Source organism: Rhinoderma darwinii, chromosome 10, assembly GCF_050947455.1.
Source record: "Rhinoderma darwinii isolate aRhiDar2 chromosome 10, aRhiDar2.hap1, whole genome shotgun sequence".
NCBI classification, from domain to species: Eukaryota; Metazoa; Chordata; class Amphibia; order Anura; family Rhinodermatidae; genus Rhinoderma; species Rhinoderma darwinii.
In genome coordinates this window covers 37038538-37056559 of record NC_134696.1, presented here as the reverse complement: position 1 = coordinate 37056559, position 18022 = coordinate 37038538, and the positions used below count along the sequence as shown (strand labels likewise).

The 18022-nt window shown below is 41.2% G+C and overlaps 1 protein-coding gene across 1 annotated transcript; it reads left to right on the top strand.

Annotated features, from left to right (window-relative positions):
- Nucleotides 1-1274: 1274 nt before the first annotated feature.
- Nucleotides 1275-16834, top strand: LOC142661370 (G protein-activated inward rectifier potassium channel 4-like). The gene is made up of 3 exons (XM_075838751.1): nucleotides 1275-1490; nucleotides 4659-5898; nucleotides 16476-16834. Exons 1-3 carry the CDS (start codon nucleotides 1275-1277, stop codon nucleotides 16832-16834), a joined length of 1815 nt encoding a protein of 604 aa, XP_075694866.1.
- The last annotated feature ends 1188 nt before the right edge of the window (nucleotides 16835-18022 follow it).

The window sequence follows — 18022 nt, the reverse complement described above, 5'->3', positions numbered from 1 at the left end:
GCCTACAGCAGTTAGAGTTCTGCACCTTCTTGTAAATATTGCACCAATAATACCTCTCCATTTATGTACTGATCTGAAATTATACTAAGTTTACAAATGACATGCCCCACTGCAAATAGAAAATTATTCTCGCTGAGCTACGCTGTTTCCATAACTCCCATAGTAGTGAATGGCAATTACGGAAGCAGCGTAGCATGCAATCTACGCTGTTCCCGTAACTACAATTCAGTGCAGTTCTATGGGACTTACAGAAAGAGCGTAGCTCAGTGAGCTACGCTATTTCCTAATTCATGGTCGGCATTCACCTGCGTCTGCCGCAACACAGAGCGGCAGAACAGGGTTTAGTAGGCTGCGTTCTAGATATTTATCTGACATTTATGACATGTCTTGTGGATATCTCATAAATGTCTGTCATGGCAAAACCCCTTTAACAATTTTTTTCCTACTTTATGCAAAAACAACCTTTTCTACATTCTACTATAAATATATTTCATTTTTTTTTTTACATTTGTTTTCACTCAGCAGTGTAGAACCATCCCTTGCTGTGTAAATTGTAAGCAATTTGCTGTTGATAGATTTGCTCTGCATAATAGTATATTGCCGGGTAAACCTCTAAATGGCTCATTAACACTTTGGCACGACCTGTATCCCCATTATCCAATGCAAGTATTAGGCTTTGGTATGCTAGCACCATTTAGATCTTCCTGAGCGGCGCTGCAAGTAGTACTAAAGTACACAAGCCGTAAATACAATAAAAAATAATGCCATAGCAAGATCCACCGACAGCAGCATGTACAGTTATAGGAATATTTTCTACTTGGAACAGAATAAAAATAAAGTGAAAAATTAATGAAAACATAATTTTTTTTATGAGGCTATTATACAAAAATACTAGATTTTAGAACAGATGTCAACATAGAAACTGTTAGTCAAAGGTGGACCTGTACTTTAATATACTCTACTCAATATGTAGGCAACACTTAGTCATATACAAACTATATAATAGCTTACATACTTTTCAAGATGTCCATTGAATATCCGACGCTTGGTATAATGCACTCGTATGTGTGCATGAGGCCTTGTTGAAGATAACTCTTGAGAAAGAGAAATAGACATGATCCATGCATCACACACAGCAAATATTGGATATAACTTATAGAGTATGTGATTGTATTACCTTGTCATTCATATGTTCTTTTGTCTATTATTTCAGGAGCAGAGACAGGAGGTGCCATGCTATTGCATAAACCTACATGGTTATCATCTGAGCCACAATGGCATTAGCTGTTCCTAGTAGCAGCATGGACTTGCATCAGAATAATGGACCCTGTGTGCGAAATCACGTCAATGAGTCCAGGCTGAAAGTAGATGACCCTAGAGTCAGGAGAAACTCCATTCCTCCAGCTCAGGCTCCAACGGCAAAGCACATGCTAGCCTATCTGCCCAGGCCACCGACAGACACCAACAGATATGGAACATTCCCTCAAAAGGTATCGTAGCTCTGCTGTTAGAATTTTACCATTTTACATAAAAGGTTAATCACTTGCTTTAAACTCTATGGCACTCAACAACAGCCAGATTGATAATTTGGCATGCTAGTGGTTACCTTCAGTTCTACAAATTTCAGGCTGAAATCTTCATTACTTTATTCATTTCCAAACTTCCTGATATTCAGTTTGCAACCTACTTCTAGTTTCAGGCTTGGCTCATGTAGGCATGTCCCTCCCAGTAAAACATGCTGGGTGTGAGTTCTGTGAATCCAGAATCCTGCTGCCTTCTCATGTATAAGCACAGCTTCATTCTTGTACTGATTTCCCCTTCTGCAGACTCTGCTATGTGTGCTCTCCTCCCTCTCTTTTTTCTTTTTTTTCTTTTAATACTTTCCTATACAAAATGTTCAACTATAAAATTGCTTCACACATGAATAAATCACAATACAGACAATAAATAAAATATTACCCACCCCCCACCTCCCAAAGTATAAAAACATAGAGTGGGGGAAAAAAAATAATAATTAAAAAAAAATAAATATATATATATCCTTTCAGATTTTCAACTAAACAGTTTTCTAACATCAGAGGGTAACTCATTACCCTACCTTCCCCATCGCTGAGAGAACTTTCTAGTTGCCTTCATATTTTTACATGTAACTCCCCCAAGATGAATATACCTTAGACCACTACCTTCCAGTCTTTCCATCCCAGGGGCTCCTTAGATATCCAATGTTTCAGTATCATTTTTCTAGCAATATATAAACTACAGCCAAGTGATCTTTTTTATGAATTATCCAGAGTTATCCCAAGGCTGCATCCAAGTATACATATTGGACTGCAATCTATCACAACATTATAAATTCTATTCAAAACTTCCATAACCTTATTTCAGTATCTTCTTAACTTTGGGCAATTCCACATCAAGTGGATCAAATCTCCCTGTAGGCCCTTACATCTTGGGAGTCACGAGGGGTACGTTACAGTGGGCAACTATCCGTCTCTCTGTAACCCATTTTTTTCAATCTAGTCGGTGTATACTAAGCTCTATGTATAATAAAAAGTTGGGATGCCCCTTGGGAAGGGAATATAGTCGACAAGGGAACTGCCTCACATATGTTTACCCATTGTACTTTCTCAATTTTTCCACATCATTCTCCCATTTACCCACTAGGGTTCCCCAGTTCACCTCTGTTTCATTCAACTATTCTCCATAGATTTTCTTTATCCCCTTTTAAAGAATGGATTCAAAAACAGCTCTTTAAGGGATTTCCCACTTTTCAGCTGTGTTATATTTTGTGTTTTAAAGGCCGAGGCCAACTGTAAATACTGAAAATACCATATATCTCTAATTTCAAATTCCTGACAAAGTCTGAAATGTCTTGATTTTCCCCCGTTCCATCACCTGTCCGAACCTATATATTCCCCTTCCTTCCCAATTTTGAAAATTCTTTAATTTGTAACATTCCTCCAATTTCGGATTTCTCCATAAATATCAGATTTCAGTATAGTCTCCAATATCGATTATTGTCTTTACTTTAAGCCATACCTTCTGAGGCATCACACCAATATGGCATTTGCCAGAAAAGATTTTTGATTTGGATTCTAATATGACCATAACCGGGTTCCCAGCTCCATAATACCTTACCAATTTGCCGGGGATATCCTCGCAGTTATTTAAGCCCCAGCCTCTCCACTGAGACATTTGTCCTGCCAAAAAGTACATCTGGGCATTTGGGATAGCTAAACCCCCTCGCTCTCCTCCCTCTCTACACTCTGATAGAGCCTGTGTGATCACACCTCCACAGCCCCTCGAAGACTCCGCCATGTGTCCTCTCCTGATAGAGCCTGGGTGACCTCTCCGCTTCGTGAAGACTCTACCGTGGGTGCTCTTCTCCCTCTACACACTCTGATACAGCCTGTTTAATCTCTCTCCCTCCGCACCCCAAAGACTTAGTGCTCTCCTCCCTCTCTACACCCTGAAACAACCTGCTCTGCTGTGTACAACCTCTCTTCTTGTTGGTATCTCCAACTGACCCTACATTGTGCTACTCAGAGAAGGATGGGATAGAGCCGTAAAACAGATAGAAGTCGTCAGTCTGAGTTGTGTGCTGTCGGATCTAGGTCAGTAGCTATGTAAAGAAGTGGAACAGACTTTTAATGAATACTAGATTTTAATGAATATTATTTAGAAAGTTAATTTTGCAAATAAACAAGAAAAAAAAATCAGTGCAAAAGGGTACACAGCCTTTAAAAGGGGTTGTCTGGTTTAAAAAACACATTTTCAAATACCCTGTTATAGAATTTTAAATTAATAGGTAGTCTCCTAGTCCGGATCTTCATCTATTAGCCGGAGCGGAGAGCGGCTACAAAGCTCATCCCTCACTCTAATGTTCATGCATTACACCAACAGTCCATTGAGTTCAATAGGGACTGTGAAATGCGTAATTTCCCCTGTGGTGGAGCTTGCAGATGAATTTCAAACTTATTGCCAGGTCTCCCAAAAGATTGCAGCTGATCACTTGGGATCCCAGCAGCCTGACATCCTGGCATCAGCTAATCATTGGGAAACCCTTCTAACAAAAAGGGATTGTCAAAATCGAACTACCTCTTTGACTTAGAAGAAGCAGTCATAACAGAGGGAAGATTGACTGCATTTTATAATGTTACTGGGATAAATCAACTTTCTCTTTAGTATCAACAAATGCTTAAATCCAATCACTCGGAGAAGATTACCTTCAGCAAGTAACTGTTTAATGGTGTCTAGGTAGGTTGTAAAGTACATTGCATGTTTAATTTAGGAAATAACTATATGGTTCCGACTCTTCTTAAAGAAAACTATATGGTAGCAATAGGAAATTGAACATTAAAGATGTCTTCCCATATGGACATCATAGGGCAGAGTCTGCCTGCCCAAAACTCTCCTTGAGCCAGAACATACAGCTGCTAAAAAAAATTCCTGCTCTGGTGAATTTGGCGTGATCATATATTACATAGTTATTCATTAATTTATGCATGTTGCATTGAGCTTCCCCCAGCATTCTCGTTCATTATGAGAAGGGGTTGTCCATATAGGACAATCCCTTTAATTATTTTTAAGTCATTTAAAAATCAATGTTATGTCAAACTGTTTACTTATTTTTTCTCTGCTTATTTTTCCTTAAACAGCCTGAAACAATGGTTATGTCTGTAACATCCTGCGAAGATTATCATCAAAAACTAGAATTCCCTCAACCCAAGAAAGGCAGCATCATCTCCAACTTTATTCCACTGTCTTACACCAACAGTATTAAGGAAGCTCGTCATAGGAGATTCAGCGCTGTAGAACAGACAAACACTGCTGCTGCCCCCCCAGTTGCCAAGCAAAGGCCTAGTGTGACTATTAATACAGAAGACTTACCTCGTTACCAACGAGCTGCCAAGCCAGAGACACCTGTAAGGGAAACTATTTCAAAGTGGAATCCTAAACATGCCCTTAGTGTTCCAAATATCCCAATGCGAAGTAAAACCCCGACCCGTAGTGTTATCTCTGCTCCAGTCATCACCAAATCAAACAGGATGCGATGTAAGCTCATGTATGATGACCGTCAGCTCTTCAACCTCACTAATCGCCAGACCCGTCAGAGATATGTCAGCAAGGATGGCAAGTGTAGAGTCAACCTTGGACGCATTGATGAAAAGAAAAGGTTTTTGTCGGACATTTTTACCACTGTTGTGGATCTAAAGTATCGTTGGTTCATATTTGTGTTCATGTTATGTTACATCGTCACCTGGGTTGGATTTGGAGTTATTTATTTTGTGGACGCCTTGATTCGAGATGACGTAAATCACATTGGGGATCCTGAGTGGAAGCCTTGTATTGACAATGTTGACTCCTTCCTTTCTGCCTTACTCTTCTCTGTGGAAAGTCAACGGACTATTGGCTACGGCACCAGGATGGTAACTGCCTACTGCCCAGAGGGTGTTATTTTGCTTATGGCTCAGTCAATAATAGGTTCAGTGATTGATGCGCTCATGGTGGGTTGCATGTTTGTAAAAATTTCTCGGCCTAAAAAGAGGGCCGAGACGCTGATTTTCAGTAAGAAATGTGTGGTGTCCCACAGAGATGAAAAGCTTTGCTTGATGTTCAGAATTGGAGATCTACGAGACAGCCACATGGTAGATGCCAAGATAAGAGCTAAACTCATTAAATCGAGACAGACAAAGGAAGGGGAGTTTATTCCACTGGAGCAATCAGAAATTAACCTTGGTTATGATACTGGAGAGGACCGTCTATTCTTGGTGGAACCTCAGATCATCTGCCACTTCATCAATGACCACAGTCCATTCTGGGAAATGTCTGCAGAGTCATTGAAGCGAGAGCAGTTTGAAATTATTGTAATACTTGAGGGTATTGTTGAAGCCACAGGTAAGAACCAACAAATTAATTAGGAGGTATATTTATTTGTTTTCCTGCAAATTTCTAGTTTGCTACTGTTGTCTCTCTCTCTCTCTCTCTCTCTCTCTCTCTCTCTCTCTCTCTAGACTGAATGACTCTTAGGGTATGTGCACACACACTAATTACGTCCGTAATTGACGGACGTATTTCGGCCGCAAGTCCCGGACCGAACACAGTGCAAGGAGCCGGGCTCCTAGCATCATACTTATGTACGATGCTAGGAGTCCCTGCATCGCTGCAGGACAACTGTCCCGTACTGTAAACATGATTATACTACGGGACAGTTGTCCTGCAGCAAGGCAAGGACTCCTAGCGTCGTACATAAGTATGATGCTAGGAGCCCGGCTCCTTGCACTGTGTTCGGTCCGGGACTTGCGGCCGAAATACGTCCGTCAATTACGGACGTAAATAGTGTGTGTGCACATACCCTTATACTGTTGATGCTAATGGGCTTTTACTTATTAAAAAAGTATTTAAGTTGATTAACCCCGTCCTGCAATTGTAATAGTTAATAGTAAATCCTGGTTATCAACTTCTACTGTAATGGTTGGGATCAGAGAAACCTTCACCGAAGCGACGGAAGAGTCAACAGACATCGCCTCCAGCCGTGCCTGGACGTTTATTCGAATCTGCAGCGGCTGGAGGCGATATCTGTTCAGTCTTCCATGGCTCCATTGAAGGACCTGTGGGAGGAAATCCCGTCACAACGTGATCTTGCGAGATCACGCTGTGCAGTTAAACAAGCTGGGCATGAATGAAGAGAAGTGTATGACGCTGATTGGTCACTGATTGGTCAGTGTCATACACTTTTCTTTACAACGCCCACTTGGTGAAAAGTAAAAAAACGCCCAGTTGGGCATTTAGAACAAATTAGCATAAAACTAAAAATGATCATATAACTTGGTCAAAAATATATATATATATATTTTTTTTAAAAACAACTGTTGTTATCTACATTAAAGTGCCTATTAGATTGGGTAGAAGATAGGGCACTTATAAACTGGTGCCAGAGCCTCTTTAAGATAGGATATTAACACTATACATACAGATAAGTCTCTGTATGTCAATTTACTCCCATTTATTTACGTTGCCATAAAGCGCACATACCCTGCTGTACTATCAATACAGACAAAAGAGAAAGTGTGTGCCTCCGATATGGCCACCCCAGGGAAAGTTAAAAAAAATTTGAAAATAGCTACAACATTTGAAAAAAACAACAAACACAAAATGTCTCTTCTATAGACACATCTAATTCCTGAAATTAAGATTACATACATGAGATATTCCCTTTAAAGGGTTAAGTGGTTAAAGTGGATTTCTATATAAGATATAAAAACTTGGTACATATTAGTAAATTAGAACTTTGTACAAAAGTCAAAGAAATTTAGTCATATGTGGATTAACTTCTCAGCAACTGATGGTCACTTATGAGGGGACATGCTGACAGAATCGGGAAGATTTATTACTGTATGTATACCAGCTTTCTGGAATTTTCTGAAGACCCTGCACCACTTTTGGCAACACATACAAATTTGGATGGGGACTTCAGAGTCGCACAGAGCGTCACTTATTTGTCAAAATATTTCCAACACTTCTCTAAATAGCAGTGTCGGAAAACAATGCCAGGGCCAATTCATAAGGGAAGATTTATTATTACTGGCATATTGTAAAAATGTTTTGCCAGTCTCCTTCCCTCCCAGTGCAGGGCGCATGCCTGGGTGATGAATCTGTTAGAGAGGCTGGCAACATTTCACAGTTTTGCAATCCAGGCTCTGACCTCCAATAAATCTGATCTATTGAGACACATTTGTGACCACATTAAAATCAAATATGGATAATAAAAGATGGATCACTAAAGGAGACAATACACATTAGATTAATGTCGGCCAAACCTGCTGATTATGGCAGCATCGGCCAACCATCTAATGTGTATGAGGGCCTTCTGACTCTCCCCCGACGGTAGATGTCAGGGGAGAGAAGGCTCGAACAGTTGGATCTTAAAATACCCGATCCTTTTATTCTAAGAGGAGATTAGCCGCAGCCAGAGGTGTCGGCCAAGTGTGCATGTGTATGGGGGGGGATCAGGAGGAATAGCTGTTGGCCGAGCAATTGTTCGGCCAACAGTTATCTAATGTGTATGGCAAGCCCTACTTGATGTGAAAACAGGATTTTAATACCTATTTATTGACTTAGTTTACTGGTCCACCGGCCTTTACAGACTTGGCATTTGGGATAAAGAAACAAAAAAAGTATTTAGCAAAATGCCATGGAGAAAAGTTGTAGTGCTAGCAACAGACGTTTTGCTGTTGTACAGCACAACACAAATTATAACATTCGTATTACGGCTGCAAGACTGGTATTCCCTGCGGTTCTACAGAACCACTTGGTGATCTAAGGTTGGTTCAGTAGATGTTGATACAAAGACACTTCATGAACTGTAAGGGTATGTTCACACGGCCTATTTACAGATGCAATTCGGGCGTTTTAACCTCCGAATTACGTCCGAAATTACGGCTTGAAAGCGTTGACAAACATCTGTCCATTGAAAGCAATGGGCTGACGTTTGTCTGTTCACACGAGGCGTATATACACGAAGCGTAAATAGACGCCCGCGCCAAAGAAGTGTCATGTCACTTCTTCAGGCGTAAATGGAGCCGTTTTCCATGGAATCTATGGAAAACCAGCTCCTGTTACGTCCGTAATGGACGCGGCGTTCAAGCGCCTGCACATGCCGTTACGGCTGAAATGACGGGGCTGTTTTCTGCTGGAAACAGCCCCGTAATTTAGGCCATTACGGACGCTGCCGTGTGAACATACCCTAATGTACTAGTATAAGGTCAGCTGCAGTATTCTCTCATACAAGCTTTTTGAACACTAAGGCCCTCTATAAGGGAAAAAGTGTAATTGAATGTTTTGCACCACTCTTAGGCCCTGGTCACACTGAGTTTTTTGGCACTGTTTTTGATGCGGAAGCTGCGCCAAAAAACGACTGAAATCGCCTCCTATTGATTTCAATGGGAACGGGGGCATTATTTTCCTGCGAGCAGAAAAAAACGCTCACGTGAAAAAGAAGCGTCATGCCCTTTCTTCACGCGTTTCCGTCTCTGACCACCCATTGACATCAATGGGAAGCAGAGAAAGCGGTTTTTGCAGCGTTTTTTGCCCGCGGTGCTCAATGGCACGTTTTCTGCCGGCAGGTCAAAATCTGCCTCAAAATTCCTTCAGGAATTTTGAGGCAGATTTTTCCGTCTGCAAAAAACTCTGTGTGAACAGGGCCTTATTTGGATCAATTCAAATTTGGGCTAAAAAATAAAAATGCATTTAAAAGCAAAGTGTGAACAGCTTGGCGAAACCAAGATAAAGACCAGATAAGAGGTGTAAATCTTTCCTTTAGACCTCTAATTCAAGTGGATCACATGGCAAAAAAGCAGCTTGGCAGACAAAAGTCTCACACCGAAGTACAATTGTGATGTGCAACCGCAACCATTGATCTCAACCCCTCCTACAGTTTTGTCTTATTATACTGGATGAAAATAAAACAGAGAGTGGTAGACTGTCAGACTAAAGTAACTTAGGCCGACCAAAGTAAAAAATTCTCATGGCCCACTGTCATTTACTTGTATAACCTATAAGCAATAAGAATTAATAGGTTATTTGTGCAATTACCGTAAAAAAATGTGATAAACCCCTGTTACTGGTGAATCACATTATAATTTCAGATCCTAGGCCCAGCGGAGAATCTTTTGGCGTGCCAGTTTTCTCGAGGGAGTAGAGGTGATGCGTTTCATCAAGTCCAAAATTTGCAGTGCTAGATTGTTTTGTTGAGGTTAGGGCTACCGCTAGACATTTTGTTTCTCCCTACAAAGAATCGATCAGAAATTGGTGTACTTGAAATGCATTGAGTAGTTTGAAAATCTCTTCAAAAATGCTCCAGTCAAGCGAGTCTCTGGTGAATTTCTTGTTTTAATCGCTGCATGCTGAGATTTCTGAGCGACTTTTTTTCCTCCATAGGGTAACAAAAAAAAAATTGCATGGAAATCTTTCGTTAACATTGTGATTACTTCATGGAAAAGAAGTGTTACTACAAAAAGTCTGCGTGTTGCCTTAGCACTAAAGTGGATATGTCACCTGAGTATGCTGAAGTAGGTAACGGCAGCATATTTCAGGGACCGGTCTCTTTTCCTATTTGCCAAAACGGCACAACAAAATATTGTTTTGTTTGTTTCGTTTTTTCAAAGAACACACCGGACCCATAACTGTAAGTCTGGTGTATTCTTTGATTGCATCTTTTAGGCAAATGGCACAATATTTTTTAGTGCTGTTTTGGCAAATAGGAGAGCGCTCCCCAGCTTCTCCCCATCACTTCTGGTAGTGATTGACGGGGCTGCTGTGTATACACAACAGCCAGCCATCAATCACTGTAAGGAAATACACCTTAACCATGTGGTGAATCATTGATTTTGAGATTTAATTTACCAATTTGGAGCTTCAAAGCCGGCAAATCAATTTGATGATATAGTTATATTTAATAGATAGTGTTAGATAGTGTTATTGTTTTTTAAACACATTCATGACTTTCAGGTATTTCAAAATGGCCAATGCAAAAAGTTCTCTAGCAATCCCCCCCTAATAAAGAACAAACAAACCACAGTCCCTTGTTATTTAAAGACTTTTGGTTGTCAGTTTATGAGGAGCTAATTCAAAAGTGACAACCCATGTGCCTGTACTTCCTGATAACACTTTTAGCTCAGATAGGGTCCGTAAGGCATAAATAAAGATCCAGCACTCAACAACTTTTGCTTGGATCGATAATATTTTTATTGCTAATAGGTGCAACGTTTCAGTTCTACCATAGAGCCTTTTTCAAGTCATATATATAATCAAACTTTGGCTACTGTTTGGCTACTTTGATTTACTGGAAATAAAAATGTTTACATTTTGGCAGAAAATTATCATCAAAGTTGCATTGTGAAGACATTTCCCGCTTTCAATACTGTGATCAGGCACAAGTAATCGAGGCTATTGATGGTATAGTTCTCTGAGACACTACATTAATTCAGAATGAAGAACATTTTCTCTATTTCTAGACGATGTGGCTCTTTCTTCATGGTTTCCAGTCTATCGTAGCTACATTACAGGCTAAAAATATATTTTTTCTGAGGATATTTAGCATCATATCACCATGTAGTATTATTGAGGCTCACGAGGAAGAAGAGTTCCATATCAAAAATCAAAAATAGCATCTCATCCTGCTGCACATAGTTGCTCCTCCAAGATGGGAGAAAAGACAGCAACGCCATTCACACAGTTTCCTCCTTGGCTTCTTGCTGGTGTTATTGTCCCCTTGTTAAGGGGAAAGGAATGGGGTCAACCTAGCTATGTCCTTTTCCTTGGGCCCCAAAGGAGCCTCATGGCCTGTCTGTATAAGGCTCTGTTCACATCACCAGGGGCGTAGCTAGGGAGGGCAGGTGGGGTATGTATCCTGGGCGCAACTAAGAGGGAAGGTGGGGGGGCACCAGGGCCGCACTGTCCGCTATCCTCTCTTGTACTGTAGGCGTTGAATGGCTGGGTACGTTACGTGCCCGGCCATTCAGCGCCTTTCAACAACTCAAGCGGCGCGATTACTTCTTTGCGCCGCTTGCGTCGTTGAAACGCGCTGATTGACAGGGCAAGTCATAGTGCCCTGCCAATCAGCAACTTTCATAGATGCAAGCGGAGCGATCACATCATCGTGCCGCTTGCGCCTATGAAAGGCGCTGATTGGCAGGGCAGAATGACTTGTCCTGTCAATCGTCGCCTTTCAACGAGAGAGCAGGTCTGCATTGCCACCGGACGGCGCGGGAATGGGATTAAAACGAGTATGTAATGTTCTTTTTTATCCTAACACGCTGAGCGGTAACACTCCCTACCTTTTGGACTTTTAACTTATGTTCGAATAAAGCTCTTTTTTTATATTTTCTAAATTTGGATGTGCTGAGGATCTTTTCCACATTTTTTCTCTCACTATATACAGGGGTGGGCTATATGTGGAGCAGCATTTATAGGGGGAGATATATGCAGGGCACTATCTACAGGGGTGGACTAGACGTTAGACACCATATATAGGGGTGGGCTATAGCTACAGGGGGGCTAATACAGGGGTGGGCTATATATGGAGCACTATAGTGGGAGCTATATATGAGGCACTATATACAGGGGTGGGCTATATGTGGAGCACTATTTAAAGGGGGAGATATATGTAGGGCACTATCTACAGGGGTGGGCTATATGTTGGACACTATATACAGGGGTGGGCTATATGTGGAGCACTATCTACAGGGGGCTATATGTGGGGCACTATCTACAGGGTGGCTACATGTGGGTCACTATTTTCAGTGGGGGCTATATGTGGGGCACTATATACATGGGGGCTATATGTAGGGCACTATCTACAGGGGTGGCTATATGTGGGTACTATCTACAGGGGTGGCTATATGTGGGACACTGTCTACAGCGGGCTGAATGTGGGGAACTATCTACAGGGGCTCTATGGGGGTCACTATCTACAGGGGATCTATGTAGGGCACTATATACAGGGGGCATAGTGTGTGTGTGTGTGTGTGTGTGTGTGTGTGTGTGTGTGTGTGTGTGTGTGTGGGACACAATGTATGGTGCTATTATAATTAGTGGTGCAGTGTATGGTGCTATTATATTTAGTGGCACAATGTCTGTCACCATGAGAACTTTATCTTTGTTTAAAGGGGGAAGTAATGTTTGAAAAGTGAGAAGCTGAAGATGTCTGAGTTGCAAACTGCAGAAATGGGCTGTGACCAGGAGAAGTCGTCATAGAGGTTTGGACCAGATGGAGAAGAAAAGAGAAAAAGAACAACTAGAATCTGACATCACCTGTAAGTCACTTAATGTAAATGTTTATTCTGCCTCTAATCAGCACTGTAGTCACTGTATGATCTGCAGCGAGATGATGGATCGTATGATTTTTTTTTTGTGAAACAGCATCTCCCAGCATATCCTTACCATTAGTTTGGGCCATGCTGGGAGCTGTATACAACTTAGTGCAAACCTATACGGCAGGGGTTGCACTAAATTGAGCTGTGTTTGTGCTGGTGTTTTATTTATGTACTGAGCTTAGTTCTGGTACTATATATATGTATTGAGCTTGGTTCTAGTGCTGTATATATGTACTGATCTTGGTTCTGGCACTGTATAGATGTACTGATCTTTGTTCTGGAGCTGTATATATGTACTGAGCTTTGTTCTGCTGCTGTATTTATGTACTGAGCTTTGTTCTGGCACTGTATATGTAATGATGGGGGTAGGGAAACAGACAAGTGAGCCCTAATCTACCCGCCACTCAGTCCCTGCCTACTTGCAACGACCCGCCCTAGGCAACGGGGTACAACTGGGCGACGGTCCCTACGCTCAATAAGTGCACGACAGACAAACAGACAAGGGTACAAAGAAGCAAGGGAAATGGGGCAGTTGCCCACGGCAACACCATGGGCAACAAAAGTGGTGAACGAGCCGAGTCAAAGCAGGAGTGTACGAGGTACCAAACGCAGAGCAGGAGTGTAGTGAACAAGCCGAGTCAAACCAGGAGTGTACAAGGTACCAAACGCAGAGCAGGAGAGTAGTCAGTAAGCCAGGGTCAGTATGAAGCAGGGACAAATAGTTCAAGAAGCTGCAGCAGGGCCAGGAAACCAAACGAGAAGAATCACAAGCAAGGAGGAACAGGAAAGGCAGGTATAAATAGACAGAGGGCGGGAGCTAGCTCCGTCTGGCCAGGCTGTGATAGGCTCTCCCACTCCTCAGCCTGCCACCCTGAGTGGTGGAAGACTGAGTCAGTCTGACAGACATAGAAGCAGGTGCAGACTGATTACCTATGGGCGTTGACACAGAAGCTGTGCCTGGCAGATCCTTTACAGTATATATGTACTGATCTTGGTTCTGATACTGTATATATGCACTGAGCTTTGTTCTGGTGCTGTATATATGTACTGAGCTTTGTTCTGGTGCTGTATATATGTATGAGTTTTGTTCTGGTGCTGTATATATATAGAGAGTATGGTTCTGGTGCTGTATATGTATTGAGCTTGGTTCTGGTGCCGTATTTATGTACTGAGCTTGGTTCTGGTGCTGTATATATGTACTGAGCTTCCTTGAGAATCCTTTATTACAACTATGGAAGCCCTCCAATGTAGGAAGGTTCTCCTCTCTGCACACTAGTATGCATATTCTTATAAACTTTATCCTACCAGATTTCTAAATGTCAGCGCATTGCATTCTCATTTCATGCTGTCTTAATAAAGAGATTAGCTGACATTTCAAACCTTGATGAAAAATTTCAAATTTCCATTTCTACTTGGAGGCAGTAGAAGTCACACGACTGCAACTAGTGTACTGTGTAATAATGTTTGTATAAGTGAATAAAGTCTCACCACCAGATGTTATGGAGAGTGTAAACAAAGCTCATCTTTATGCAGGGGCGCAGCTGGAGGGGGCTGGCGGGCATGTGCCCTGGGTGCTGGGTGCCAACAAGCCACCTAGCTAGCTGCCGTCTTTATGAACAGTAGTTTTCACAAAATCTATTTTTTTTAGATTCTGTACCTTAGAATATCTTGTATGTTGTGCACGTTTAATGCATAGGCTGTGAAAATCTCACAAAGCATACGCCAAGCGGATGACCCCAATGTATGGACCTGTATACCACACAGTTGCATATGTTGCCCATTGACACCCATTGTAAATACATTTATACTGCCCAGTACACTTTTTTTGCTTGATACTTTTTTTGGTAGAATATTGAAATGTGTAGTTGACTAGGCTTTTACATCCAGTGGAGAAAAAAAGGTATGCCGATGCGTACTGATCAAACGTAAAACATTTTCTTGGCATACCTTAGGCACATTAGAGCAGGCAGCCATGTTCAATGTACACGTCTGGAGATTTTGACAGCATATCTACTGAGTGGGCACCAATATGTGCCAAATATAGCCTTAACGGGGTTGTCTCATTAAAGACAACCCCTTAATATATGAGCCGCAGCAGCGATCACATGATTGCAGAAGCGTCTGGCTTCCAAGACCCAAGAGCAAATTTTTCTGGAGGAAGTTGCCAGGGGTTGCTCATTTTCCCAGCAAGGGTCGTTACACATGAAATGTATTAGTACATGTGGCCATTCAATGAATTACCATCCACCTAATATATGGACGGCCTGACACTGCCAGAGCAATAGCCACTGCTTGTCAAATATATACAGGGACTATTTAACAAACTTGAAATAGAGCCAGATGCTGGAGGAAATACCCATGCCTAATGACCACCCTTGGAGTAGAAGATAGATAAGAAAAAAATAACAGTGACGGGATTGGGACTTTATTTCAAAGTCAATAAGTGGATTATTGCTTTTACTGTGTAAGGGCTCATTCAGACCAGCGTGTATCATGTCCATGTGACGGCCGTTAAAACAACGTCCATCACACTGACTCATGTATTGCAATGGGGCCGTTCACATGACCGTTGTTTCAAGCGTGGGAAGGGTCCATGAAAAAATAGCACATGTCCTATTTTACTGCGTGTCTCTCATCCCTCCATAGTCCCTAGTCTATGGGGGATCCGTGACAACGCTTACCGCACGGGTGCACATCGGACGTGAAAAACTGCAGTTTTTCACGTCCGAGGTTGCTGATGCTTGTCTGAATGTAGCCTAAGGACGAAAAGTTGTGCAGATAAGACCTGGGACCTGGAGATTGAATGTGATATTAAAATCAGAATGTACAGTCCAAGACATTAGGGGAACACCATTGAGTCTTATCATGCAACATAAAAAGGCTACGTACACATCAGAAATGGAGGGGGGAGACCATTCTTGGAGTAGAAGTCTTGGGTTATCTAGTTTTAATCACCCAGTAGCAAAAAAACAGGTTGGTTTATGTGAGAAAAAGTGGGTTAGTCTGTTATTAGTTCATACATAAAATGGTATGAGTGGAATTGATGGGAAATGTGTTCTGGAGGAGGAAAAATAAAATACTAGGACACCCTTCTTCAGGACCAGAAAAGTCAACCATAGGTAGAGGGCTACTGGATGGCAGATAAATAAAGAGAAGTCAATTACTTTTTAATTTTTGGAATTGGGTTGTGTTGGACTGTAAAGCACATGAGAGTGCAGAGTGGAGAACAGATGATCAATTATTAGCAGAAATCCAGTAGAAAGCAGGTGGTTTTATAATAAGATGAAGTAGCTAAAATGGACAGTGGAGACTGATAATAAGATAGGAAGTAACACAAGGGAGACCACAGTGAAGGTGAGAAGGTGAAGAACTACTAAATATCAATTCAGATGTTGAAGATGTTCCGGTCAATATACAACATACGTAGTTTGATCGTTCCATAAAATGATGCTCCACTGATGTCCACATTGTGGATGAGCAGTCCAACAGTGGAGTTCCATTGTATCATCTAACGTCAATTTGATGGTCAACTAGGTTATATTATCTAAAATGTTTGTGAGCTATGGATTAACCCCTTCTTCAATGTCTCCTTTAAATAAGGTATGACTTGTCAAGCCAAGACATCCTACACGGAGGATGAGATTCTGTGGGGTCACAGGTTCGAGCCTTGCATGACTCTGGAGAAAGGAGCATTCCGTGTTGACTACAGCCACTTTGATAAGACATTTGATGTCCAAACACCATGGGGAAGTGCTAAGGAGAATAATGACGTCAAGGAGAATGAACTGAATGACAGGTCTACACTTAGCCTCTACTGGGACAATATGTTTCAGACCAGTATCCCTGAGGACCCAAACATAGGATTTGGCGAAGGTCCGCAGGAGAACCAAGACAGAATGGACTTTCCCAGCATTGCTGAAGGAAACCGAGAGTCTGACAGCAATGATCTTGATGTCTGATAAAACTCTCCTTAGTTGTTTAACTATTGACGGCAGGAAGGCTTTATAAATAACTGTGTTTCTATAGTAAGAAGAGTCCACATCCTCTAATGAAATTATTCTCATCTCAACCTAAATATCGTCTGTTATTACACTCTCATTCCAAGTGTCTTTTATTGTTACATGGGTAAGTGAACTCATTATGTTACAAAGTCAAGGCCCTGTAATATCCCTTTATCCCTTTCTATGTCCCTCTACCAATTCATTCAGTTATGCCTTTTTATGTCACGTTTGCCATCGTGTCTCCTACACTCCGATTTTTATGTTTTGTCTTAAAGCAGAACACACAGTGGCAATATGTTCACATCTTCAGGGACTCGGTGGAAATTCTAATCCAATATCTTTGTTTTTTCTAACCACGGGGTGATTTCATTCTCTACTAAGACATTTTTTTTTTTTTTTGTATTATGCCGCGATGGGTAATAGAAACAGAAAAAAAAATAATATATATATATATATATATATATATATATATACACACACATCTCATGTCTGTTGGTGGGCAGGACACTTCTTATAAAGTGTTTCTAAGTGGAGTCAGAGAAGGTGATACTGTTTCCAATCACCCCCATCCTCGTATACATTGTCCATACATTTCTACAACATGCAACAATTCACTGCAGATGTAATCATGTATTCATATGGTTGCTATTACACCAGTGGGACATTGAGATCTCTGCCAGGATGAAAATGATATACAATGTAAAGTGGTACATGTATAAAAGATGTACGCTGTTAAAAAACAAGAAATAAAAATGTCTGTACAAATGTGTATTAAAGTTTGTCTTATGATGAAGCTAAAAGGCTATGTTGATATTCACAACCATTTTTTTGTATTGTTACAATGCATCTAAAAAAAAATCTTGATTGAAAAAGCGCCTATCGTTTTTAAGTCTACAGCTCCTATGCAGACCTATGTGTTTCCGTGGTAACAGACTACAAATAAACCCTGTGTAGTCCGATCCTGGAGTCATACTCCCTTTTATTTGTCCCCTACTTCTTGCTAACTTACTAAATGTGTGTCATTAAGAAGTATAGAGTAGATAAAAGGCGATATGACTACTACATCAAACTACAGAGTGTTTTAGTCTGTTACGATGGAGACACATAGGTCATCATAGAAGATTCAGACACAAAACATAGAGTATT